The sequence below is a fragment of the Rhinolophus sinicus genome, linkage group LG06 (genome assembly GCF_036562045.2).
Source record: "Rhinolophus sinicus isolate RSC01 linkage group LG06, ASM3656204v1, whole genome shotgun sequence".
NCBI classification, from domain to species: domain Eukaryota; kingdom Metazoa; phylum Chordata; class Mammalia; order Chiroptera; family Rhinolophidae; genus Rhinolophus; species Rhinolophus sinicus.
In genome coordinates, this window is record NC_133756.1 from 16,262,111 (window position 1) to 16,287,488 (window position 25,378).

The 25,378-nt window shown below is 53.3% G+C and overlaps 1 protein-coding gene and 1 long non-coding RNA gene across 4 annotated transcripts in view; one reads left to right on the plus strand and one right to left on the minus strand.

Moving 5' to 3' along the window:
• Window positions 1-25,378, plus strand: part of RNF220 (ring finger protein 220) — a 213,418-nt gene that overhangs the window by 183,229 nt on the left and 4,811 nt on the right. The window contains exons 4-12 of one of the 3 annotated variants that reach the window (XM_074334607.1): window positions 2,739-2,784; window positions 6,196-6,297; window positions 11,670-11,712; window positions 14,830-14,951; window positions 15,312-15,444; window positions 23,307-23,403; window positions 23,591-23,677; window positions 23,811-23,866; window positions 23,992-24,070. In XM_074334607.1, coding sequence (XP_074190708.1) covers window positions 2,739-2,784; window positions 6,196-6,297; window positions 11,670-11,712; window positions 14,830-14,951; window positions 15,312-15,444; window positions 23,307-23,403; window positions 23,591-23,677; window positions 23,811-23,866; window positions 23,992-24,070 — 765 coding nt within the window. Of the gene's footprint in view, window positions 1-2,738; window positions 2,785-6,195; window positions 6,298-11,283; window positions 11,538-11,669; window positions 11,713-14,829; window positions 14,952-15,311; window positions 15,445-23,306; window positions 23,404-23,590; window positions 23,678-23,810; window positions 23,867-23,991; window positions 24,071-25,378 lie in introns of those variants that run through there. The other 2 variants (XM_074334608.1, XM_074334609.1) reach the window with 2 other exon arrangements.
• On the minus strand, window positions 15,443-24,030 carry LOC141572088 (uncharacterized). Its single transcript, XR_012497203.1, has 3 exons — window positions 23,944-24,030; window positions 22,984-23,067; window positions 15,443-15,734 (listed from the first exon to the last, which is right to left on the minus strand). It is a non-coding gene; the product is annotated as an uncharacterized LOC141572088 (long non-coding RNA).

Here is a 25,378-nt window from a genome sequence, read left to right on the forward strand (position 1 = left end):
ATAATTTAAAACCCATGGATCACTAGGCAGCGAGTGACTGAGCAAGGAAGGGAATTGTTGGGGGCGGGCTGTGGAAACAGGGAGGGACGAAGGCCGGCAGAGCAGAGCGGATGGGCTGGGTGGGAGGCAGGCTGCCTGCGGCTCCGGGCTCAGACCCCTCCTCTCTAAGGGGCCTTCAACAGACTCCTGTCTCTGGGGGACCAAGCACACTTGGAGGTGATCAGGTAGCTAGAGGAAAGGTAGGGTTGGGGGGTGCTTGCTCAGAGAGAAGGAAGGAGTCTGGGATAGTACCAGTCCAAACAAGGAAAGGGGAGAGAAATGCCAGGAAAAGATCCAGTGGATCGACAAAGGGAGACACTGGACATTCTGACCCTCGGTGTCCCCGTTTCCACTCATCCGCAGAGTAAACTAAAGCCCAGAGTCAGCAGGACCCTCCCCGAAGCAGAGAGAGAAAAAGATCTCAGAGCTCTGCCCTCCATCCTAACCCCTGACTGTCATTAGGAAAGCAAGGTGGGTGGTGGAAAAGCAGCACTTAGGACTCGGTCAGACATGAACTCAAATCCCAAACCCTGCACACACTGTGTGAGCAGAGAGGTGTCACTTAATCTGTTAGTCAACTTTGCAAAGTTTCTGTAAAGATAAGAAAGAGCACATACAAAGTACCTAGCCCCTGCCTGCCACGTGTGATGGGTGCACAATAATTGTTCATTCTTTCCTTTGCTGTTCCAACCTGACCCTGCTCAGACAATACTCAGACCTCAGTCCCAGGGCCCGGTGAGCACAGTGTGATGCAGTCGACGCCTCGTTTCTGTACCTGTAGGTCTGGGCCTGACACACGGCACCATGGGGATGACAGGGCTTGTCGACTGAGTGAATGAAGGAGCGAAGGAATGATCAAAGTGGTGACCACACGAGCTAGTGGCTCCTCAGGAGCAGTCCGGTGTCCTCTCTGATCCCAGTGCCTAGGTCAGGGCCAGGCATGGAGCAGGAATACAAGCACCATGTGTGAACATGGTGTGATCGCATGGAAGCTGGTCTGGCCGTCCTTCCCCATGTGATCAGACAGGCAGACAGCTCTGTTTTTACACTCAGACATTAGCCTCACCCTGCTACCGAGCCTGGGGACCCCTGCACTGTGACGTACGTGTCTGTGCTGGTGTGTGTCCATGTGTCTGCCTTCGTGGGTGCATGAGTGCCTGGGTATGTGTCGGTGCACGTGGGTGTCTGTATCTAAGCGTGCGTTTATGGGTTGGGGAGCAGCTCTTCATCCAGCTCTGGGGGACTGTTGTGAATGTGTCTGTATGGACATGTCTCTGGGAACAGGACTCTGGGCTTGTGCATCTGTTTGCTTGTGTGAGCCACTGGGTGTGACCACATGTGTCTGCGTGGCTGTTGACAGAATAATAGAGAGACAATGGATATGTGTGTAGCTGCCCTTATACCAGCGTTTCTCACCCTCGACACTATTGACATTTTGGGATAATTCTTAGGTATTGTGAGAGGCCACCCAGTACACTGTAGGATGGTTAATATCCTCTACCCACTAGATGCCAGTGTCAAACTCCCCATCCCACGTTGTGACAATCAAAAATATCTGCAGACATTGCCAATATCCCCTGGGGGTGAAGGGAGAGACAAAATATGGCCCCGGTTGAGAACTACTACTTGTTCTGCACCTGCCTCTGCTTTTGCTTGTGTACTGGGTGTGTGTGTGTCTGACTGTGTGCGTGTTCCCTGTGTACACATCTGGGGAATCCATGTGTGCCTCCATGAGCTCTGCCTTGGGGGGGTGTCTTTTGTGCCTTCTGGCTGTCTGTGGGCCTGATTTACCTGGACAGCTTGCACCTGTGTCTGTGCCGGGCCCCTACGTGCGTGGGCAGTGTCTGCCTCTGTGTGCATGTATTTGTGTGTGTGGAGTTGGGTGGGTGAGTACACGTGTGTGAATGTGTGAGCACAGATGTGGTGAGCATAGTGAGGGCAGCAGGGAGGGGGGACAGGAACAGGGATATTAATGTTTCTGAAGTGGATCTGATTTGATATGTCTTGTTCCATTGTCAGCATCTGTTTAGCGGGGATTTGTAATACTTTGTGGCTCTGGATCACTCATGCTTAGCGCGGGATGTGGCCTTGCATACCAATTTTGTTATTAAACACAGTCCTTGCCTCCCCCACAGCCCATCCATCAACTCCCGCACCCACCCCCGCCTGCTCCAAGCCGCCCACCATATTTCAGGGCCCAGCTCCCGCCCGCCTACCGCGCCCGATGCCGGAGGGCTTGGGGCTGACAAATTGAATCAGGGGGAGATCATTCCTGGCCTAACGCAGTTTGCAGCATGTTGGAGGGAGAATTGACAAGAGCCATGTCAGCTCCATCACCCCAATCCCATAGGAGTTTAGAGCAAGCTAGGGACAGGGGGTGGAGGGAAGGGGGCATCCAGGACAGACAGAATCCTCAGGGCTGATACCAGGAGTCAAGTAAAGCCTCTTTCCTCAGATTCACAAGGGAGCCAACCATGCCTAGTGTCTGTATCCCCTTCCCAGGAGCCAGCTCTGGTCTTTAGCCCCTGGTGGTGCTGAGCTAGGCAGGGCCAGCTGGGGTTGGACTGGGTGGAGCTTGGCTATGCAGGGCTGGGCTAGGCTGGCTATGCCTTCTCTCTTTGGGGCCTTCTTGCTATTCTACTCTTGCATGCCCTGGGCAGCAAGTGGAATGGTCACCCTGTTCTCTTCTTTCTTGGCAGCAAGAATTCCCTTCTGAAGGAGGCCATGGCTCCAGGCACCCCAAAGGTAGGTTGCAATTGTGTGTTCTCCTCCTGTCCGTCCTAACCTAGGCCCACCCAGAACTGGTTCCTCTGGAGGATAAAAGGAGCCCTTCCTAGATCCCCAGCTGTCTCTAGGGTTTGAATGTCGGCCTGGGGCCTGGGGCTGCCCTGTACGATTGAGGCATGTGTGTGTGTGTGTGTGTGTGTGTGTGTGTGTGTGTGTAGTCTGAGTGTGAACCAGAGTATGCTCATCTGGCTTCCTCCTCTTCTAATCAGGACAGGGGTCAAAGCCAAGAAGGACCTGGGGGTTTGCGGGACCCAGACTCTAAGGCTGGAGAGAGTCAAAGGAGGAAGGTGAGCTGTAGCAAGTAAAGGAAAATATAGAAGTATAGTCAAGACAGACATCCTTAGAGGCCAGCCTGTGGTGTGGTGTGTGTGTGTGTGTGTGTGTGTGTGTGTGTGTGTGTGTGTGTACTTTGTCCTGAAGGCAACAGGGAGTCAGGGAGGATGCTGGACTCATTTGGGGAGACAGTCTGCCCCTCTGAACAGACACTATGGGAAAGAGGCTTGAAAGCATCCTATGGAGAAAGGAAAAGTGAAGGGCCAGTGGATGGCCCAGACAGTCCTCAGCACAATGACATGATTTGTACCAAGAAGTCCCGTAGGTGGCTACAGACTCAGGTGGTGCTGCTTCCCCAAAGGGGATGGTTTTGAGGGAGTGGGGACCTGGGGAAGAAGACTAAACCCTGACTCACTGAGTGTCCCCTCCCCACCCCTCGGTGTGTGGCCACATCCTTTCTCCTAAGTTCTCACAATGACTGGGAAAGGCAGGAATGCCTAGACCTTTTTATAGGGACTGAGTGAGTGTCGAAGCTTCGGAAATGGATGAAATCAGTCAGGGAGAGTGTATGGAGAGATTAGAGCAAAAGCCAAGAAGACAATCTGGGAACTCCTGCATTGGGGGAGTCAAGATAAGGCACAGGAGCCAGGAGAGGGGCAACAGAGGAACCGTCATGAGTTAAGAGAGGCACAGAAGAGCATGGTATCCCAGACTCCTAAGGAAAAAAGTTCCAAAATGTGTGGGGTGGTCAGCAGTCAAACAGAGAAAGTCTGGAGAAGGAGGCCATTGGTGACCTCTGGGAGGGCAGTTTTGGGAAAAGGGACCAGAGTGACAATATTAGCTCCAGGGATTGGCCCAACTCCCCTGCAGTCCTTTAAAAAGAGTAGGAGTGGACTTTGTACCTTCATTCAGGGTTTCACCCAACACACAGCAAGCTGTACAGAGGAGAGACAGGGAACCTAGGCCAGGCTTGGCTCGGTGCAGGCTCTCGCCAAGGAAGCAAAGCTCTCCCAGCCCTGAAGAGAAAAGGTGGGGGTGCCAGGCAGCTGTGGGTCGTAGCGGTGGGCAGCCACACTCCAGCGTGGCCCAGTCCACAGCATTCAGTGGTTGTGGTTACAGAAGGTGGCTCATGGACAAGCTACCAGGTCAGCCACCACCACCACTGACCCCTGACACTTGAGCATGGCTGGAGGCTGGTGTTCTAAGGACAAACAGACGCAATTCCTGTCCATACCTAGGGCCCGTGTTCACAAATGCACACACACACACCCAGCTTGGAGGACATACCCAGAATGTGAAACATGCACATTCCTGCAACGACCCACACAGCCATATTGATAGCCAGACCCAGGGGCAAGGGGCACTGCCCAGCACTTCCAGGTACGTGCTCACACCCCAAAGCTGACCATCTTAGAGTCTGTCCTCTGCCTTGACCAAGGCTTTAGGGAAGCATGTCATGGGTGGAACAGGCACGAAGGAGAAGGTTCAAGCAAGAGACTGAGAGGATGGGGAGAAGGAGGGAGGGAGGAGGAGGAGAGGGTGAGGGGGCCTTAGACAAGATTGATGGCCTCGTTGCCATTAAGAAAAAAATTAGCCGGTGGCGGCTATCATATTAAAGGGTGAAGAAGCCGTGAATTATTTTCTTAAAGATCTTATCGCTTACAATGATAATTTTACCTTCCAAAAGGCCACTTTTAATGAGGCGAAGAGCCAGGCAAAAAGTCATGATTTAATGCCGGGATTTTTTTTTTCAAAACACATTTTACTGCTTTTTGGTCCATGTTTAAAAAGCGCCAGTGACCTTTTTTTATTCCGCTTGCCCTAGGTGTAATGCTGAGGCCTCTCAGGGCTTCTAACCTAGAGAGAGAGAGAGAGAGAACGCATGGAGGGGCAGGGCCACATTGTTTCCCCCTCCACGGTATCCTCCTTGGGACCAGAGAAGGGGAAGGACATTGCCTGAAAGCCCACCTGTTTTCTGAGCTGGGGGCCGAGTCACCCACTAGGCCTCCCACTGGGCCTGGGTGAGTGAAGAGGGGCTCCTCCCCCAGGCCCTTCCCAGCCTTTCCCTCCTCCAGCCCTGGGGCAAGGCCCACGCAGTCAAGGAGCTGTGCCAGGCGAGCCGCTGCCCCTCCCGTCCCAGGCCCTGCCTGAGGATGTGCAACACGGCCACGCATGCGGGTCACATCCTGCGGCTCAGTCGGAGATGAAGGATAAATGGCTGCTCCATCTTTCCCAAATTGCTTTCTTTAGGCTGTCACTGGCGATTTGGCATGGTTTTCTAGGCTGGGGAGGCCTCCTAGGGAATTGTATGCTTCCGGCTCAGAGCTGCGCAGGCTGGAGAAGGTGGGGGGAGGAAGTATGGATTGCTTTCAGTCCTCCAGGCCCCCAGTTTGCAGCTGAACAGGCCTTGGCAAGAGCCAGCAAGAGCAGACTCAATGTGCCATGTGGTATTTAGAATTGTGGTGCTTGCACACAATTTAAAGCAGACAGTTTATTAATCTAAACTGCAGGCGTATGTAGAAGAGGCCGTGTAGGATTGACGTGGGGGGATTAGTTTTGCTAGGGTTTTTGCTGGGGTCATCGCCACAGCACAGGGATAAATGGGCCCAGCGTACATCCCTAGCTGCACACAGGAAACTCATACATACTATTTAATTTACTGTCTCTATGGCAGGGGCTGCCATCAGCCTGTGTTAGGGACAGGCAGGGTAGGGTGTCCGGTATGTGGCTTTACCCCCAACCCTTCAAGGGTTTCCCTGAGTCTCTGCTCCCAAAGGAAGAACACAGCATGTATCATCTCTGCCCACTGGGTGTGGGCTGGGAGTCCGCCCCACTGGGGCAGAGATTATCTGGGGTCTAGGAGATGTGAGCCCTCTCAGGGGGTCACTACCCATCCCAAGAATCAAACGATCCTCTCCCACAACCACACTCCCAGGACCTGACCGTGTGCCCTTAGAATCTCAAGAGCGGTCCCTCTGTCCATCCTCCCTCCTTCTCTCTGTCTCTCTCCCAAATGCTCCATAGGACTGGAAACTCTAGGGGACTGACTATAGGACTCATTCAGCCTGAGGCCACATGTCCTTTTTCTTCTTCCAGTCACTCCTGTTGTCTGCTTCCATCAAGAGGGAAGGAGAGTCTCCGACCGCATCTCCACACTCATCTGCCACTGATGACCTGCACCACTCAGACAGATACCAGGTGAGGAGGCGGTGGGCTGGGCCTGAGAAGTGAGCTCACCTGAGTGGTGCTGATGCCTCCCTCCTCGGGAGGCAAGAGCGGAGGCCTGAACTGTTTGGTTCCCTCTGTGTCTAGTGCCCCTAACTGAACCCAGAAGGCACAGGTGTCAGAGAACAGGCCTTAAATAGATGGATTTTGGGGAGCGATGCCAAGATCACTGGGGCTCTGGTGGGCTCTAAGCACCTCTGAAGCATCCCATCCCATCAGGAGGTGTCCTATAAGGTTTGGTTTCATGAGGGACCCAGAGACATAGACCCAGATCACCTGAAGATTTCATACTTCAAAACCACGATCCCCTGAGCAAAGAACCATTCAATCTGCCAAACCTTGGTATCAGGCAAAGAGAGAGAGAGAGAGAGAGAGGCACACATTGGCTGCGAGTGCCTTGGGCAAATGTGGAAGGGAATAATCACACAATCCTAAAACATCATAGCAGGAAGGGGGCCTAAGGGTAATATCTTAGCTCTATGTGGCCTTCTTTGTGGTAAGCAGGAGAAAGAACTTCCCTCAGAAGCATCTCTCTCTGAGGAGAGACAGAGCCCTGCCTTTGAAAACCCCAGTCAGATGGAGGAAAACAGGGCCCTGCTCCAAGGAACATTTGTCTAAATGGCAACAGGCCTTCTCAGGGAGCCCCAGTGTGAAAAGGGAAAAACAGCCCTGACTCAGAAGCCCTGATCTGATGCAGAAAGACAAGGTGACAGGGACTTATAATCTGGGGTAGAGAAGCAGCGTCACTGCTGGCACACATGAAACCTTTGTAGGAATTAGTCATGTTCCCTCTGGGCACACTTTCCTCCCAGCTGACACAGCCTGGAGTCAGGGTGCAGAGCTTGGAGAGTGGAGTGCCGAGGATGGGCACCAGCCTCCACTGGCACCTCCTCCACTGGATGCCTTTGTATGAGACTCAAAGTGCCAGCCCTGGGGAGGGATCCCAGCTCTCATGAACCCTGTTTTGAGAGAGGTAGTCAGCCAGCACTGGGGAGACATGCCCTCACCCAAACAACCCTGGTTTGAGATGGAGAAATAACCCAACCCTAGGGAATTCTGATCTCACAGGGAGGGAGACAAGGCTCTGTCCCAAAAGGTTTCCTTCAAAGGCAGAGACAGAGCCCTGCCTTCAGGGGCCCATGTTTTGTATCTACTTCAGTCACAGCATTCACCATCTGATGAACTAGGGAAAGAGTAACTGTCAGGCATAGGCATGGCACTGGCATACCGAGGCACGGCACCAAGGCCTTCTGTGATTTACCTTCAACCTGTATTCCCAGCTTCCATTCCTAATACTGCCCTCCATCAATCCTATGGGCTATGTCACTGAATTAATGCCAACCTCTCCCTGGCTGTGCCATTCCTTTCTTGCTTCTGCATTTATACATGTTGTTTCTTCTAACAGGACTATTTTACCCCATCTCATCAAATTTCTATTTTTCCTTCAATAATCTGCCCAGATCCCATCACCTCCAAGAAAACTTTCTGGATTAGCTATCTCTTCTCATGACCCCTGTGTGTCTCTATTATTGCCCTTATGATCTTATATTGTGATCACCCCTTTAAGTATATTTCCGTTATCTATTGGTGTATAACAAACCATCCCAAAACTTAATGGCTTAACACAATTTATTATTTCTCATAGTTCATTTGGTTGACTAGGCTTTTCCTCACTTATGCAGCTCATTCAGCTAGAGGATTGGTTGGGCTGGAAAATCCAAAATGGCCTCACCACACGTCTGGGAGATTGGGAGGCCTTGGTTCTCTTCCACGTAGCTCTCATCCTCCAGTAGATTGGCTTCCTTACTTGGCAATCTCAGGGTGGTTTCCCACCAAGAGGACGAAAGACAAAGCTGCAAGGCATCTTGAGGCTTAGACTCTGGAAATCACACATCACTTGGCAAAGCAAGTCACAAAGCTAACTCAAAATCAAGGGATGAGATGTAGCTCTTGATAGGAGAAGCTGCAAAGAATTGTGGCCCCATTTAATGTATCACAATGGGCCTGACTCTTCCACTAGACTTAGAGCCCCTCGAAGGCAAGGACCTTGTCTTATCCTTCTTTAGTCCCTTCCTTTACTCAAACATTTAATATCTAGTACTCACTCATGCTCAGCCCAGTGTCCTTGCCTTCAAAGGCTTAGATTTGCAAATAGATAACTATAGCCTAGTGTTTTAAGTGCTATGACGAGGGTATAAATAAGTTTCTGGGATAGCACAGTGGAAGGAGGAAAAAATCAGAGCAAGTTTCACCGAACAGGGTTTCAGACGATGAGTAGGAGTTCACTTTGGTGGACAAGGAATAAAGGGTATTCTAGATCAAGGCAAAACTGTGTGCGAAGGGCATAAAGGTATAACCCAGAATGATGGATTTGGTTTTGTTAGCAGTTCAGTTTTGTTAGACTATAAAACACAAGGAGAATTGGTAGGAGGTGAAGCTGGAGAATACCCCAGGGACTAGATGGGTATCCCACCCCCTGATCGTTACATAATGCCAGGCGTGTTGTCGTTCCTCAATTATGTTGGATATTTTTCTTTTTTCTTTTTTTTTAAAGATTTTATTGGGGAATAGGAACAGGACTTTATTGGGGAACAGTGTGTACTTCCAGGACTTTTTCCCAAGTCAAGTTGTTGTCCTTTCAGTCTTAGTTGTGGGAGGGCGCAGCTCAGCTCCAGGTCCAGTTGCCGTTGCTAGTTGCAGGGGGCATAGTCCACCATCCCTTGCGGGAGTTGAAACTGGCAACCTTGTGGTTGAGAGGACGCGCTCCAACCAACTGAGCCATCCAGGAGCTCAGCGGCAGCTCAGCGGCAGCTCAGTGGCAGCTGAGCTCAAGGTGCCCTGTTCAATTTTAGTTGCAGGGGGCGCTGCCCACCATCCTTTAAGGGAGTTGAGGAATTGAACTGGCAACCTTGTGGTTGAGAGCCCACTGGCCCATGTGGGAATCGAACCCGCAGCCTTCGAAGTTAGGAGCATGGAGCTCTAACCGCCTGAGCCACCGTGCCGTCCCCTGGATTTTTTTTTTTTTAATCATTGAATTAGGCATTGAAATTTGGGGGTATTGGTTTCTGGTTTGGAGTCCCACTTATTTAGCCCCTGCTGGAGTACCTAACTTCTTAACCATTACTTCACTTTACCTTCATAGCAACTGTGCAAGTTAGGATTCATTGCCCCAATTATTGCTAAAGAAACAGGCCTAGAGAGAGGAAGTGACTTTTCTAAGAACACAGGTATGCTGAGTAACAGAGTCAGGATTTGAACTTGAGTCTGCCTGGCCTTGAATCCTGGAATGTTTCTCAGCCCTGCACTGGGCTCATGGGCTTCCCTTATATATATCCCCCTCCCCTTCCCACTGATATCTCCTGCATGCTAAACCCTGTGCTGGGTGACTAGATAGAGATGACCTCCCAAGAAGAAGGGGCAGATACGTAAACAATCAAAATATACAAGATCAGAGGGAAGCCTGGGTCTGTGAAAACTCAGAGGAGGCAACTAACCCAATCTTGAGGGAAAGTGAAGCCTTCCTGGAGCCCTGAAGGATGAACAACAGTCAACCAAGCAGGGGGCATGGGGACATGGAGGATAACGTAGTCCAGAGTCCAGAGCATGAAGTGCTCAGAGAACTAGAGGTAGCTCTGCAGTATCAGGAGGGCAAAGGGAGACAGCGGGGCGCTGGAAGAAGAGACTGCAAAAGTAGACAGAGCAGGTCAGAGAAGGCCTGTATGCCGTGTTGCAGATCATCTAGGTGGAAAACCACTGAAGAATGTAAAGAAGGTGGGGAGACAGGGTCAGTTTTGAACAATACAAAGATAAAACACTGTGTGTAGTGTGGAGGTTGGGTTGCAGGAAAAGAAACTGGACACCAGAAGGCCAGATGGGAGACAGCTGCAAATTTAGAGCACTCATAAGATTGTTGACTGGAGAAGTTACATCCAAGATACCGTGTTTCCCCGAAAAATTAATATAAGACCCGGTATTATATATTACATTGTATTGTATTATAATGTTATATTAAGACCTGGTCTTATAGTAAAATAAAACCAGGTCTTAATTTTTGTTCCAAAAGACGCATTAGAGCTGATGGTCCAGCTAGGTCTTATTTTCAGGGAAACAGGGTAGGTGTAGCCACTGCAGAAACACTCAAGGATGACTTGCCTATGCCAAGCTCTGTGCTGGGCTTCAGTTCACCCACATGACTCACACATGGCCCCACCCCTGGAGTAGTCTGTGCACTGGTAAGAATTTCTATGAGCTATAATGAAAGTAGAGATGGAAGTACCCTAACAGGAGGGCAAGATATTTTTCGGTTAGGCTTGGAAGGTTGAGTAGGAGATACACAGAGATGGAGATGAGAAGATTTAAGAGCCCTTTAAAGGTAGACTCTCTGAGATCTAGAGAAGGATTGAGTGTGAGGAATGAAGAAGGATGGGGTCAAGCACCACTCTCAAGTTTCCAGTGTAAGCACACCTGAGTGGACAGTGGTATCGTCTTATGAACTAGAACCCAGGAAGGAGGCACCTGTTTGGGGGATGTCGAGTTCCACGTTTGCCGCATGGGAGCTCCAAGCAATGTCCAGCACACAGCTGAAATGCTGGGACTCCTCTAATAACGAGACTGCTGAAAGGCTAGGCGGCGGGACAGTTGAGAGCACAGTGCGGAGGATTCCACCATCGGGAATTCCCACTCCTCCTCCGCAAAGGACCAGCAACCTGGCTGCCCTATGACTGTCACACGATAGGCGGGAGAACGGGCCGCGGCTCTGGGCGGAAGGAGCCCCGCGGTGGGAGGGGGCGTGGAACGGGATGGGAGGATCTTGCAGCCGTTAACTGGGGCGCGTAGGTTTTGCGGGCGGTGGGAGGGACCCCAGGGCCGCCCCAGCCTGTTGCCACCGGAGTGCGAGTAGCTGTTTCCCGATCTCGGTCCATCCCCCCATCTTGAACTTTCACCCCGTCGCGCGACGGCGGGTCACGTGATCAGGGCCAACATGGCCGCCGCCGCCGCTGGGAGCTGAAGTGCCGCCGCCGCCGGGCAGCCGGGGGGAATCCGCCCGCATCGCCGCCCTCGCCGGCCGGGCGGCCGCGGGGCCCGGAGCGCCGGAAGCCGGGGCTGGGGCGGCACCGCGCGGCGGCCACGGGGTCCCGTTAGAGGAGCCCCCGGCGGCTATGCCGAGGGCCCGGAGCGGCCGGCGGAGCAGGGGGGCCGGCGGGAGGGAGGAAGTAGGTTTGTTTACGGGCTGTTTGGGGCGGGGCAGGCCTGGACCAGGGTCGGTGCTGGGGCGGGGGCCAGGACTCAGGCCGTGGCTGACGCTATCTTCTCTTTTTTTGCATCTGCCCGGGATCTTCCCCCAGACCTTCCTGCGAGTGCGAGCCAACCGGCAGACCCGACTGAATGGTGAGTCTTGCCCGGCCCCTCCCTCCGCCCCACCCCCGGCCTCCTCCCTCCCTCGCTGCCTGCAGCTCCTGGCTTGCCTGGGTCTCTTCGACATTAGGGCCCATTGGCTTCTCACAGTCACAGCGCCTGAGTATGTGCTAAGCAAGGAGGCCGCCCTCAGTTTCCCCGACTGTCTAGTGGAGGTTATGGTTCCCAGCTCTTGCCCAAGCCTCTCTAAAGGCCTTGAACCCTGGGGGGCAATAAGTGCCAGAGAATGAGGAATAAGCTGCACAATTTCACTCGGGAGCTCAGCTTTGAATTTGCAAACTGCTGGGACCTCACTGTACAAGCCGGCAAGGCGCTGAGAATGTTTTTCTTCCAGTTTTTAATCAGTGCCCAGTAGTGTGAATACAGCCTCTCTGCTGAGACTTGACAATGCAGTGAGATCTGGAGTTCCCACGGCAACAGGAACTAACTCATCCCAGGGTTCTTTGAGTTATCAGTCGGCCCACATTTCACAAAGGTGATCAGCGTGGGCTCGACAGCTCTTAGAGGCCTTCTCTGAAAGGGACTGTGTATGCCCTACTTGGCAGCCCCACCCCCACCCCCTCCTTTGGATTCAAACCTCTGGAGCATTCCTGTTTGCTGAACACAATTGAATGATCCTAGCTTTTTGTGCTGCCTGGGGTGTGGTATGTGTGGGGGTTGACTGTATGGGGCTTAGGGTCTTCAGGCCAGCTGGTAAATGAATGAGGCCATGGATATTCAAGATCCACAACTCCTGCCACTTGGTTTCTCCTGCCAGGCTGAGCCCCATTCTGGGAAAGGGAGAGCATTCATTATGGGCCAGCACCATGTTAAGCGTTATTTTCGTAACACCTCTGAGAAGAAAGTGTTAACACACATTTTGTAGATAAGGAAACTGAGGCTGGGAGAGGTGACAGTGATTTGTTTAAAATTACACATGTAACTGAGCCATGATTTAAACTGAAGTTTGTTTACCTCCGAGGCCTGGACTTCTCCAACCATGCCATGCTACCTCCATGGCAAATCCTTTGACTTTACCTACTCAGGGGTAGCCTCTCAACAGGGAGTAAAACTTTCCCTACCACACTTTTGTTATTTTGGCGAGAAAATAACCAAACTTGCCTTGTTTATCTGAGAATTTCCAGGTGATGCTTAATCCATCGGGGTGCTTTCCTGGGACTACAAAGGATCTTGTGGCCTGGGTGGCCTGGGCAAGGAGAGCATCCAGTATTGTGCCCTCTTTGGCAATCCTGAGAGATTTATTCCTTTATTCCGTCCTCGGTGTCTGTCATAGTCCCCTTCTTATGAGGGAGGCACTCCCTTGGGCTCTCGGCAGGGTAGATCAGGTATCTTTGTATTTGCACACTGCTCATACAGGTTTCTGGCACTCTCAGGGTCCCTGCTCAATGCCTTTCTGATACCTAGCATTCCCTCTCCAGCCCAGCCCTGGCTCTAGAGTGTCAAGGTGGCAGAGGCCTGAGATTCCAAGGGTTAATTAGGGCAGTCAAGGTGAAGGAATCTAGATTTGTCCACCAAAGCAAGTGGGGCACCAGAACATAATCACATCTCCAACAGCGAGAGCACAGGAAATTAAAGAGATGGGCCAGGTTACAGACCAAGGTTTCTCAAACTTCATGCTCAGTCCTGATGGGATAGTAGCTTTCCTGTTGATTTGGGTCTTTTTAGGACTACTCTTGTTTTAGAGTAGCTCCCTGCCTCAGACCCGCAACAGGGAGAAGCTGGGGCCCTCAGTGCATATTCTTGCTGCCTTAGCACAGTCACGGGATCAGTCTTTGTTGATGTTAATCAGTCAGGGAGATTCTTGGGACAGGAGAGCATTCTAGGTTGGGGAGTCAGGCCTGGTTTCCTATCCTGCCTTTGCCACTTTTTCGCTGCTTGAACACATGCCTTGATGTCTCTGAGCCTTGAGTTTCTTCATCTGTTAAAACAAATAATGCAACGTAGCTTCAGTACATAGAATTAAATGAGCTACCTTGTGTAAGGTATTTGGCTCTGAGCCTAACACTGTTGAAGCTCAAAACTGCAGTGTATCTACTCTTACCAGTGTCACCTCTCACCTGTGTTCCCCCACACACACGCAGCATTCCCACCAAGGTCAGTGTCCATGAAAAAGTTCTTCCAAGCCCTGCAATGGGAAACCATTCCCTCCTTGGCCGCCTCCCCTCTCCACCCCCATCCATCTGATCTCAGAGTAGCTATCTCTACTTATGCTATTGCATCCAGGGAGGGGCCGCAGGGAAGAGTCCCTTGTTTTGACCCCTTCCTGCTTCAGTGACAGGAGGGCTGCAGAGAGGGATTAGTGAACTAATTAGAAATGATTGCATCTCTCAGCATTAATTAGCAGTTTTGTGGGCTTGCAGTGTGCACTTTGGAATTGAGCCCCCTGCGGGACAGCATGGCAGGCAGCCCTCTGCCTCAGGGGCCTGACAGCCAGCCCCTCTGCATTGATTAGAACTGATGGAACAGGTTTGGGTAGGCACAATAAGGGCTGCCCTCGCAAGGTACTGTCTGACTCAGACCCTCTGTATCTTTGGGCCTCGGTCTCCTCTTCTGTAAAGTGGGACCAGTGGACATGAGTAAAATTCTTCCTGTGATGATTCTGGATAGGACACTAAGTAAGGGCTCTTGGCCCAGGAACAAAAGGGATATTAACTGATGAGTGAATAACAGGTCACATCAGGCCCCTGGAGGGACCTTGGGTTCTAGCCAAGAAATGTTCTCTAAAGTTGTATTTCTTGATACCAAAAGAGCCCATGGTCTTGGCCTTCTAGGGAGATAACCTAGCAATATGGAGTGTCTGCTCATTGGACTCCTTGAGTCCTGCAGGTCGGGAGGTATGGGTTAAGCTTGAACCCACTGGCCAAAGAGTAGGCACTTGGCTGGCCTAGCGCCAGTCTCCTCCCCAGGTGCTCCTGGCAAGGCCCAGTCCCCAAAGGAGCAGGAGGTGCTGCCTAATGAGGGCAAGATCAGGCCCTGAACAAAAGGGCTAATGGCTCGCAGGAGGGCAGGTTGTGTCAGCTCCACTGGGACCCTGGGAGCTGCAGTGACCGTCTGCCTGTTCTGTGCTTTGTTTTCGGTTTCTCCATGCAGCTCGGATTGGGAAAATGAAACGGAGGAAGCAAGATGAAGGGCAGGTATGTCCCCTGTGCAGCCGCCCCCTGGCAGGATCGGAGCAGGAGATGAGTAGGCATGTGGAGCATTGCCTTTCTAAGGTAGAGGGGCCGTCACCACCTACCTCCCCTCCCCTCTCCCCTTCCCCTGTCACTAGTAGCTCCTGACTGCCCCCAGATCTGTGGGCTCTTGGGGTCTTCATGTGGTCTCAGCAGCTTCTTCCTTTCTGTTCTTTGCCCTCTGCTGTCACTCTCCCACTCCTTCCGTGGGGCTCCATTGGAAAATCATTGGGAAGAGGCCCAGGTCTTTGACCTCTAGAATGGTTTACTTCCCAGGAGCCCTAGAGCTGGGGGACCATCTGGCACACCACAGCCGGGGGCCAGGGCTGAGCCTTCCTTGCAGGCCCTGTGGGCAGGTAGGGACGGCCTGGGACCCGCATGATCCTGCTCTGCTCTTCACAGAGGGAAGGCTCCTGCATGGCTGAGGACGAGGCCGTGGACATCGAGCATGAGAACAGCACCCGCTTCGAGGAGTATGAGTGGTGCGGGCAGAAGCGGATACGGGCCACCACTCTCCTGGAAGGTGGCTTCCGAGGTATATGCAGCTGACACACAGGCAGTGGCACTCTGGTGGCCAGGCCTCTGCTGGGTGTCCATCTGTTGGGAGCCAAGAGGCCAGGGCTGGTGGCCTGTCATCCATCCCACCACGTGGGAGCTGCTGCTGGCGGGGCTCCTTTGTGACCATGCTGCCTGCCTGTGCTGTGCATATTAAAAGGGATGTATTTGGGTGGGGAAATGGAATTGTGCGACTGCAAGCTAGGAGTGACGAGGGGGCTCTCAGCCTCGGGTGATGCATTGAAGGTGACAGCCAAGCCGCGTTAGCACCTGCATAAAATATTAAAGGGACGGTTATGCATTTATCACTCCATCCCTCTTAAGGCTGATAAATGAGAATCCAGCAACCTGCTGTACACCTCCAGCACTGAGGGCCCCGAGGGCTTCCAGGCAAACACACTGGCTTTTCTTCCTCCTCCTCCTCAGCCCCATGTCAGAGAAATCAGTTACAGAGGAAAGAGTGAGTTATGGCAAAATTTGACCTCCCATGAGCTTCACTGGTGAATCTAATTTTAGCTCTGATCCCATCCCTTCTCCCTGGGTGCCCTCTGGCCTGAAGCAAGAGGGACCTGGGCCCAGCTGCTCCCTGCTTCCTTTGGGCTGTCCCCAGTTGCTGCAGACAGGTCTGCAGGGTCCTGCTCAGCTCCACTGTCCTCCCAACTCCTTGGAGGGCTATGGCTTGGCCCAGTAGAAGTCCCCCGCCCACACCAGGTCAGATAGCCCAGGGCCAGTGTCCTCCTGTTCACCTCCCCTGCCTTGGGCAGGGGAAGGTGGAGCTATCTGCCTCCTGGCCTCTAGCTCTTCTCTCTCTCTGCACAGGCACAGCTGGCACTGCAGCTTGTGGTCATTAAGTGAGCCAATCTGCTTCCCATCTGCCTCCAGTTCTCTGGGCATTACCCTTGGGAGTACTGCTGTGTCTGGTCCCTGGGGAATCGCACAGCAGCTGGGAAGAGGATCTCTGCCTCTTTGGGGCCCTGCTACTTGGGCTGGTACTGAGGGGTGGTCTCCACAGTGCTGTCCAATTCAGACTGGCTACACGAACGGGCTTCTCTTATGTTACCCAAGTGTTTGGGGACAAGCCAAGTATAAACCAGGAAGGTTAATCAGACCAAACTGGTTTCCAAGCCTAAGCACTGAGCTGGGGGAACGTTCTTTGGCCATTTCACTCTGCTCCTGTCCTAGAGTTTGAGAGTGTCTGAGGCCCCGGGAGGACGAGCAGCAAAACCCAGGATCCCATGAATGGGACACGGTGGCAGCCTGTGCAGGGTCAGCTCCAGGACGCTGCTCTGGGTCCACTGTCGGCTACTGCAGATACTCAGATCTTCCATTGCTGTGGCAACTTCTTAGTCAGGTTTCTTGGCACAGAACTGGACGTGATGGCTTTGGGGCTTAAGGGGGATAAAGCTGCATAGGGCCTGCTGATTTGACAAAGTATTTTCCCTGTGCTGGGATGCTCTTGCAGAGCCGGGGTGAGGGGCTCTTAGGCCCCGGGCGGGTGTCAGTTTTCCCTGAGTGTTTACACTGTGAGGTTGTTCCTTTCAAGAATTCCTGATGGGAGTTCAAAGGGGCCTTTTCTTTGAGCGATTTGGAGAGCGAGAATGAGAGTGAGACTTGAAGAGGGAACGGGGCCGGAGGTGCCTTTATCTGCAGAGAATTGCTCCAGCTTTCCTGATAGAAGCTGCTGCCGCCTCTTAAACAGCTTAGTGCAGTCAAAAGACAGGCAGACTTGAAAGGCTGTTTTACAGCGAGATCAGCGGGGGCCACGAGGCAGAGCGCGGGCACAGTGGAGCGGAGGAGGCTGAGGCTCCTCAATGGAGGAGGGACTATCAAAGGAAGCCCTGGCGATGCTGACTGCCTCTGCCCCCAGAACCGTCTGCAGCAGCGGGCCATCTGTCAGTCTGCCTCCCTGGCCAGGACTGATAGGCCCCAACTCGGGGGGCTGGGTGTGGCCCCACCAGGCTGGCTGGTGTCAGTGCAGTGCATTGATCGCCCGCCGGGCGGGCCGGGCCGCAAGCCGGGCAGCGCGTGCTTAATGTGATTGAAAGGCAGTTAAAATGGCGGTGACCTTTTCAGGAGGAATTAGATTGCCTGCCAAGACCGGTTAGAGGGAGTGATAACGCCAGCTGAAGAAGCTGCCCAGCCGACTTCAGAGAGAGGGAGCAGAGGCAGGATGAGCAGGCGAGCGGTGCGGCCCATTTAAGCTGCACTGTGCACGTTGACAGAACAGATTGCGGTCCTTGTTAGATATGGAAGAATTGGAGAATTGCAGATAAGCTCCTGTATCCGATCATCCCCTACCCCACCTCCCAGACCAGGGCCCCTTCGTCATCCTCATCCTGGGCCCACTGGGAGCTGGTCTGATGGAGCACAGTGGTCACCTGGAATGTAATCGGCTATGGAGCCAGTGGACAAGCAAGAGTTGTGGTGGAGACGCTTGGCTGAGGGAAGCAAGCCTTGGAGATGGGACGTGTGGGTACTGAGGGCAAGGCCCAAATAGCTCAGGTCCAGAAGTGCTGGGAATTGGTATTTTAGGACAAAGTGAAGGACCAGACAGAACAGATAAGCACCAAGGTCCAGCTGGAACTACATCTTTAAGAAACTGAAGGAAATAGAAATTTCAAGAGAGTAAGTTGGAAGAAACTTTCGGTGTCTAGGAAACACTGGCGCCCCCCCCCCCCCAATTCTAGGAGAAATTGTGGGCTGTGTGCCTCAGCTGTTGATTATCTTCTCAGAACCTTAGGTTTGCTAACCTGCTACTGCTGTTTCTCCCCACCCAGAGTTACAGGTGCATCAAGGGCAGCGCACATTGCCTAGTGCTCCACCAACACCCTCCTAAGAGAGCTCAGCAGTTAAGAGAAAAAGACGCTCCTCTGGGGCACCATGCCAGCCCTGGGCAGAGCACCAGGCCACAGGGAAAACCTAAGTGTACAGACCTGGCGACAAACCTACTGCTACTTATAGTCAAAGGGCGTATGTGGTGAATGAGCCACAGCTTTCCTTATTTCCTGTCTCCATCTCCTGGGTCCTGGAGAAGAGACTTAAGGTGGAGAGCTTTGATCCCTCCCCTGTACTGGTTGCCACTGAACGTTCATCCCGCTGGTTTGAGGAGCCTGGAGCTCTTCTGAAATGGACAGGATGGAGAGCAGACATGGCAATGGTGGTTTCAGATAAGGTGACAGTGATGTGGTAGTCACATGAGTGATGAGATGGAGCAATTTCCCAGGAGGCTGCACGGAAATGGAAGGTGCTGCCACTGTATCTTTGAACCCTGAAGGGAAATGCATTGCTAGAATCAGGATTGAGCCCCTATGAATCAAATAGTTGGAGAAGAGGGAGAGGGAGGGTAGTAAGAGAACCAGCTGTGCAGGGCCTGTCCCCTACCCAGACCCTGGCCTAGAGACTGCATCTTAAGTTCCTGTCTTCAGTTTAGGCTGGTTCAAGTAGCCTGGATGAGGCTCATGGAGAGGACAGGCAGGGCAGCTTACGCACAGGTCTTTGAATTGGCTGTAGCGAGAGGAAACTTCAGTGCCAGATCATGGGTCACGGGGGTCAGAGGTATCGTGAATCCAAGGGCACAGAGAAATAGGCCCTGCCCTAGCTGCTGCCCCTTTGGCATGTTGGTTCCCAAAAGATGGGAGCCCGGGTGCTAAAATTGTCCCCCAAAGCAGCCCTGCTGCCTGGTCTAGTCAGTAACAGGTGCTGGCACAGCCAACTGCTGGAGGCCGTCTTGGAATGGAGAGGGCTAGGGCTGCTGCCTTCGAACTAACCACATTCAGTCACAACTGTTGCCTGGTGGGAGGGGTTGGAGAGGTGGCAAGGAGCAGGGCACCTTCTGTCCCCTGTAGCAACTGACGGGATTTAATCGCCTTTTGGAACACAATTGTTAAGCGGGGACAGAGGGAGTGCAGGCAGAAGGAGCAAGTATCAATGGTTTTAAACGGCGTCTGTCTCTCCGTGTCTCTCCTGACGTGAGGCAGTGAAACGCGTTATCGAGGAGGCCCGGAAAGTGGCTAAGTGCGTTTGACACACGCCAACTCCCTGCCTCCACACTGGATAATTGCATTGTCAACTGTTCAGCGAGGTGGCAGGTGACACTGCAGGCCGATTGATTGTCCCGCATCGCAGCTCCCCAGACTGTCAGCTCCCCAATCGATGGCGTTTACACAAGACACCGTAACTGCATCTGTAACTAATTCCAGTGTAAAACTCTCCGGAAGCTGCTACCCCTACACCCCGCTGTGCCCCCACCCCTACCCCCCTTGGAACGCAGACTTCTGGAGGGCCCCAAGACTCCTTTCTCCCTAGGCTCTGGTTTTGTTGGGAGCAGTAGGTGAAGAAATCAATGGCTCCTTTTTTGTGGTTTCAGGTTCCAGGACGTTACAGCCCCCAGTAAACGGGCATCTCCAGTTTCTCAATCGATTATCTGATCAATTGATTAAATTAACACTGATTTTTTCTTCTTCTTCTTCTTCTCAATGACCCAGGAAGAAATGCGTTTATGGGAGAGGGGTCATTTTTTATAAAATTTAGACTTGCTTTTCATTTCTGCACTTAACCCTCTCCCCCCATTGCTAAGTGTTCACTTGGAGGGAAGGGATTTTTCGCACTGCCCACCCTCCCAGGACTGGGACCCACTCTGCTGAGCATCGCTGACCACCAGGCTTATTTTGCCCCATGGGCAGCAGCCCAGCCCTTTGTGCCACATTAAGGTGGGGCTGAGTCACAGCAAGGGGGCCTCCTTGATGACAAAAGGGTGCTCTGGGTCATCTTGGAGGTCCTGGGCTGAGTCCCTTCCCTGGATAGCAGCAGCAGCAGGCGTGGCAGCTTGCCTATTATCCCTGGAGCTATATGGAACAGGAGCCAGAGGCTTGGAAAGGAGCTCTCTGTGCCATCTTGCCTCTGAGTACTGGCTTGGGATGTTCCAGCAGCTGAGAACATAAAATGACTGTGGAGCCCTCCTCTCAAAGCTGGAGGGGGGGTAAGCAGGCGGGGGCGCTGTCTGCATAAAACGGCTTTATGGCCGTTTCTTTTTATTATGATTCTGCCAGAAGTCAGCAAGTGACATTTCATTAAGAAAATAAAGTTTAATGTGCTGGGAAGGAGGGTGGAGCAGGCTGGGGCAGCACAAGAGTGAAATTGGCAGCGGCAGCCTGTTCTCAACACCTGGGGGGTAGAGAGGTTCCCAACATCTGTCCACTGGGGGATGGGGCCAGGGTCAGAGTCATCTGCTCAGACCAAAGAGGCTTTTCCTTGGTAAACAAGGTGTTTCGTGCTCTCTGTCTTGCCTGACTGGTCGGAGGAGCAGAAGACCGGCTGGGGCTGGTAGGGAAGATTGTGCCTTGAGCGGTTTCTCCAGGCCACCAGCTAATCAGGCCTTGGCCTGCCTTCTAGCACGGCTAAGAGAACGGTATTTAGCCATTAGTGCTTGGGTGTATTGTACGGTACCTGTTTGCGGGCCTGGCCCACTCTGCTGGAAGGGGCACCTATGTAGAAATACCTGGGGAAGTCTTACGTGTACTCAGCACCTCGAGGGCAGGGATCAGATCTGGAAACTCTATGTCCTCGATGTCAAGCCAGGCAGAGGATGAGCTCAGGAAAGGTTGAAAGAATGTTGCTGAGGTGGGAGTTCATTCAGGAAGAACTTTTAGAGCACCTACTATGTGTAGGCACTGTGGTTAGTAGTAGAAGGCATGGTTGAGCCGGCCAGACTTGGCAGAATGAGCAGGTATTTGGTGTGTAGACCAAGAGGGACAAGGTTCCAGACAGAGAACAGGAGGTACAGAGACATGGGGACGAGAAAACACGTAGGATTGAGGAAACCTCAGTAGCAGTGGTCCACGAGTACGAGTCCTGCTGCAGGCCTCGCAGGCAGTGCGGCTACAGAAAAAAGAACGTGAGGCTGCACAGTTGCTTTCAGTGTTGAGAAGCTGGGGCTTTGGAGTGCCCCGTTTTCTGTTTTGCCATGGGTTCTTTGATTCCCACAAGCAGGGCTGGGCAGGGCCAGGCTGAGCTGAGGATGTGAGGCTGACTGCTGAGCTGCACAGACTTGGGGGGAGAGGGGCGGGGTTGGCAGGGCTCGGGGGGCACATGCTGTAAGTGAACCTGATAGCTACATTCTGATTGATGGCGGAGTTTGTCTCCCAAACTGTCAGAGGGTTTATAGAGGTGCCACTCACCCACAAGGCGGGAATTGCTTGTCAGGACACCTGGCCGTGACTAGGAGACAGAGCTGTTACTCGGGGTTTTCTCAGCTTAATGGCCCTGCTGCTGACCTGCCTGCTGCCTCGAGTTTGTTGTGCCTCCGTATGGAGGGCAAATGAGGACTGGCAGGGAGCGGGGAGCTTAGCAGCGCCTAGTCCCTCTGTCTCTGATGCTGCTTACCTCTGGGATGAGTGGGACCTTTGTGAGACGAGGGACCCGAGGCATAGAAGGGAGAGAGAAGAAGGGTCAGGAAGGAAATAACTTGAAATGGGCTTGAAAGATGGGGACATTCCAGATGGACTGAATAGCAAGAGCAAAGGTCTTAAGAGCAGGACATCCAGTTATGTTTGAGGTGAAGTAGTTTGTCCATATGCATAGGGCTTATGGAGTGAAGTGAGGAATAAAAGTGAAGGTAGAGAAGTAGATAAATCCAGATCCTAATGGGTCTGGCTGAGGAGCTGGGCTGGATTGTATACACACTGGGAAGCCATAATCAGTTTGGGGGCAGGGAAAAGAAGGGTCAGAACTATATGGTAAGCAAGAGGCTTGAGGACCCATTACAAGACTGTTATCCTGATGAGAGTGTAAGAACCTGAGAGTGGAAAGAAATTTCTGAGGTCATCAGGCAGAATTCTAAACTTCTTCCTGACCTCTTGAAGGATTTCCTTGCTGGTCCCACTCACCACAGATGCCATCACTTTCATCTCTTTCTGTCTTGGCAGGGCTGCTGTGCTGGCTCGTGAGAAGTGGTCTGAGACAACTGGGAGCAGGCCGGGGTGGGGAGGGAGGGTCAGCTTTGTGGCCCTTGACCCTGGGCTATCAGAAAGGGTGGTCCTGGGGGTCAGACCACATGGCAAGCAGCTGGGCCTAGTGTAGCTTCAGTAGCTCTCCCTCCCCATTGGCCCAGAGTCTGCCTATAGTGGGGCCAGATGCACCTTGGTGGGGTCACCGCCTGCCTGGCCCTGCCTCCTTCTAGCCTGCTTGCCATCACTGACTGCTTTGAGAAGCAGGTGTGTGTGCCTGTCCTCTCGTCTGTCCCTTCCTAATCCCTTTAGAACCGCATTTGTCCAGGAATCTGGGCTGAGTGAGGTAGACATGAATAATTAATGTCAGGCGCTTCAGACACCAAATATTTGAACAGCTGCCTGGTGTTTTTGCTGGCAAAGACCTGGCAGCCAAAACCAGGACGTTGGCTGGGGGTCCCACTGTATGGCTCTGACTGGCCTTAGCCGGTCTGCTCTTCCCTCTGATGGACTTGTCGGGCTGGGGCATGGAACAGAGAGAATGCGGAGGTCCTGGGTCGGGTGATCTTACAGACCTGGATTTCTCAGTCCTCTTCCTGCTCTTCCTAGACCGGGAAGACAGGTGCATAGCAGGCCTCGACTGGGTGTCTCCTGAGGACCTGAATGGGGTTTGAATGGGCTAGTTCATGACACCACTTGGAGCAGCACGCAGTGACAGAGAAGGGTGAGGTGTGCAGAGCGAAAAGGATGGAAATGTCAGCGTCAAGTGCACCGCAGTGTTCAAGTTTCTGTCTGGGCCTGTCTGGCCCAAAACTTGACCCCTACCTAGAGGCAACAGAAGGCCCCCTTGGCCTAGTCTTGTTGGCCCCCAGTCCGCCTTACATCCCGCTTCCCACAGGCTCTGGCTTCGTCATGTGCAGCGGCAAAGAGAATCCGGATAGTGATGCTGACTTGGATGTGGACGGGGATGACACTCTGGAGTATGGGAAGCCACAGTATCCTTGGGGCACTGTGGGACCAGGTGGGGCTGGTGGGACAAGCCAGGGGGAATGAGCAAAGTAGTTAGCACCTCCAGTACTCACCCACATCACCATCCCGGGGTCAGTGTCTCAGTTTTGGCCAAGCTTCACCCCTCAGGACCTACTGCAAACTAGGATCCATTGTCCTTGACTACCATGCCAGATACACAGAGGCTGACGTCATCCCCTGCACAGGCGAGGAGCCTGGAGAAGCCAAGGAGAGAGAGGCACTCCGGGGCGCAGTCCTAAAGCAAGTGTGGGCACCGGCTGGGAGGGGGGCACAGAGGGCTAGGAAGCCCTGAGGCAGAGGTCAGCCTGGTACCCACTCTCAGTCCCGCCTGCCTGCAGGACTCACTTTGTCATTTCTCCTTCCTTTCCTCTAGTGGTGGCCCTCCCAGCACACGCATCACTCCTGAGTTCTCTAAATGGGCCAGTGACGGTAAGTCCTGACCGCAGTTAGGAGTAATGGGACAGAGGGGACATTCGAGTGGTGGTGACTCGGGCCCAACCCCTCACCTCTGCTGCCCAGACAGACCAGAGTCTGAGTTGCCTCTATCCCAACAGAGATGCCATCTACCAGCAACGGGGAGAGCAGCAAGCAAGATGCCATACAGAAGACCTGCAAGAACAGTGACATTGAGAAGTGAGTGGCCAGGAGGGGGCCCCTGGGATAGCAGTTCAGTGGGAAGGGGTGGGCTACCAGGGCTCCTGCCTCCCTTAGTCCTGCCTGCAGCCCTGGGCACAGAGCCGGCAGTGGGGCCCCGCTGATGCTACACTTGCCTGTGAATTGATCACTGGGCCACGGCCCTGGGAGCCTTGGTGAGGGAGGAGCAGTCCGCCTGCCCGCCCGCCTGCCTGCCTGCCGCCCGCCACGGCGGCCTCCGCCCGGGGAATGTGATGTATGGCCGCCCAGCCCAGCCGGCACACTTGATTCATCTCTAGTTTCTGTTTCTTAATCGGGAGCTAAATTGGTTTCATTTTTCTTGTCCCGGGTGGCGCTTGCAGTGGGTTTTAGGCAGCATTGGGTCTCATCACTTCTGGTTGGAATTTTGGCCTGGGTTCTCTGGAAGGGGGAACGGGAATCCCTTAGCACTTCACCAGGGCTGGGCAGCCCCTCTCCTGGATCCCCAGGAGCCGCAAGGACTTGAAATCAGCTGGGCACCTTACTGCCTTTCCAGAAGCCCAAGCAAGGCCACTTCTAGCCCTAGGAGGTGGCATTGTCCAGTTCGGGTGCCTGGAGCTGCTGCCGTTGGCCACTGCTTAACTCTCCACACCCACCCCTCCCTCCACTGGAGGCTAGGTTGCCTAGGGTTAAAAGGCAGCCTCTTCATTCCAAGACCAGTGTTCCATCTTGCCTCCTGCCAGGAGAGTGGATTGCAGGCCGGTGCAGGGCCGGGTCGGTGGCCCAGGGTCACCTCCCATTTGTTTCCCTCCATTTTGTGTTGTCATAAATTCATTCCAGCCCGTTGTGGTTGATCAGTTTATCTCGGCCGGGGCTGCGAGTGCTGCTGGCATGATGTATGGGCCGAGGCGCGGGGCCCGGCTGCCCATGAATCACCGCAGCTGCTCCGTGTCAGCGCCGGAGCGGCCGCACGGGTTTGGCGCAACCAGCTTGTGTGTGTGGGGGGGGAGGAATGACGTATGGATGTTTATTTAATAATTCTCTCCAACTCCAGCTGAGCGGGGCAGGCGGGGCCGTAAGGGGCACCCACCCTCGTCTGCAGGGGCTGCTCATAAATCAGAAAGACAAGATCATTAATCAGGGATGGCGCCTGAGGGTGGGGTGGGGGCCGGAGCCAGTGGCCGTCCGTGAGGGTACTGCCCACCCAAGGCTGGGGGAAGTCGAGATCTGTCCCACCTGTGTGAGCACAGGCGCCAGTAGACGGGATGCTGGCACAGCCACATGCGGAGAGCTCCACTGGGTCTGAGTCCACCGAGTCCCCATGACTTC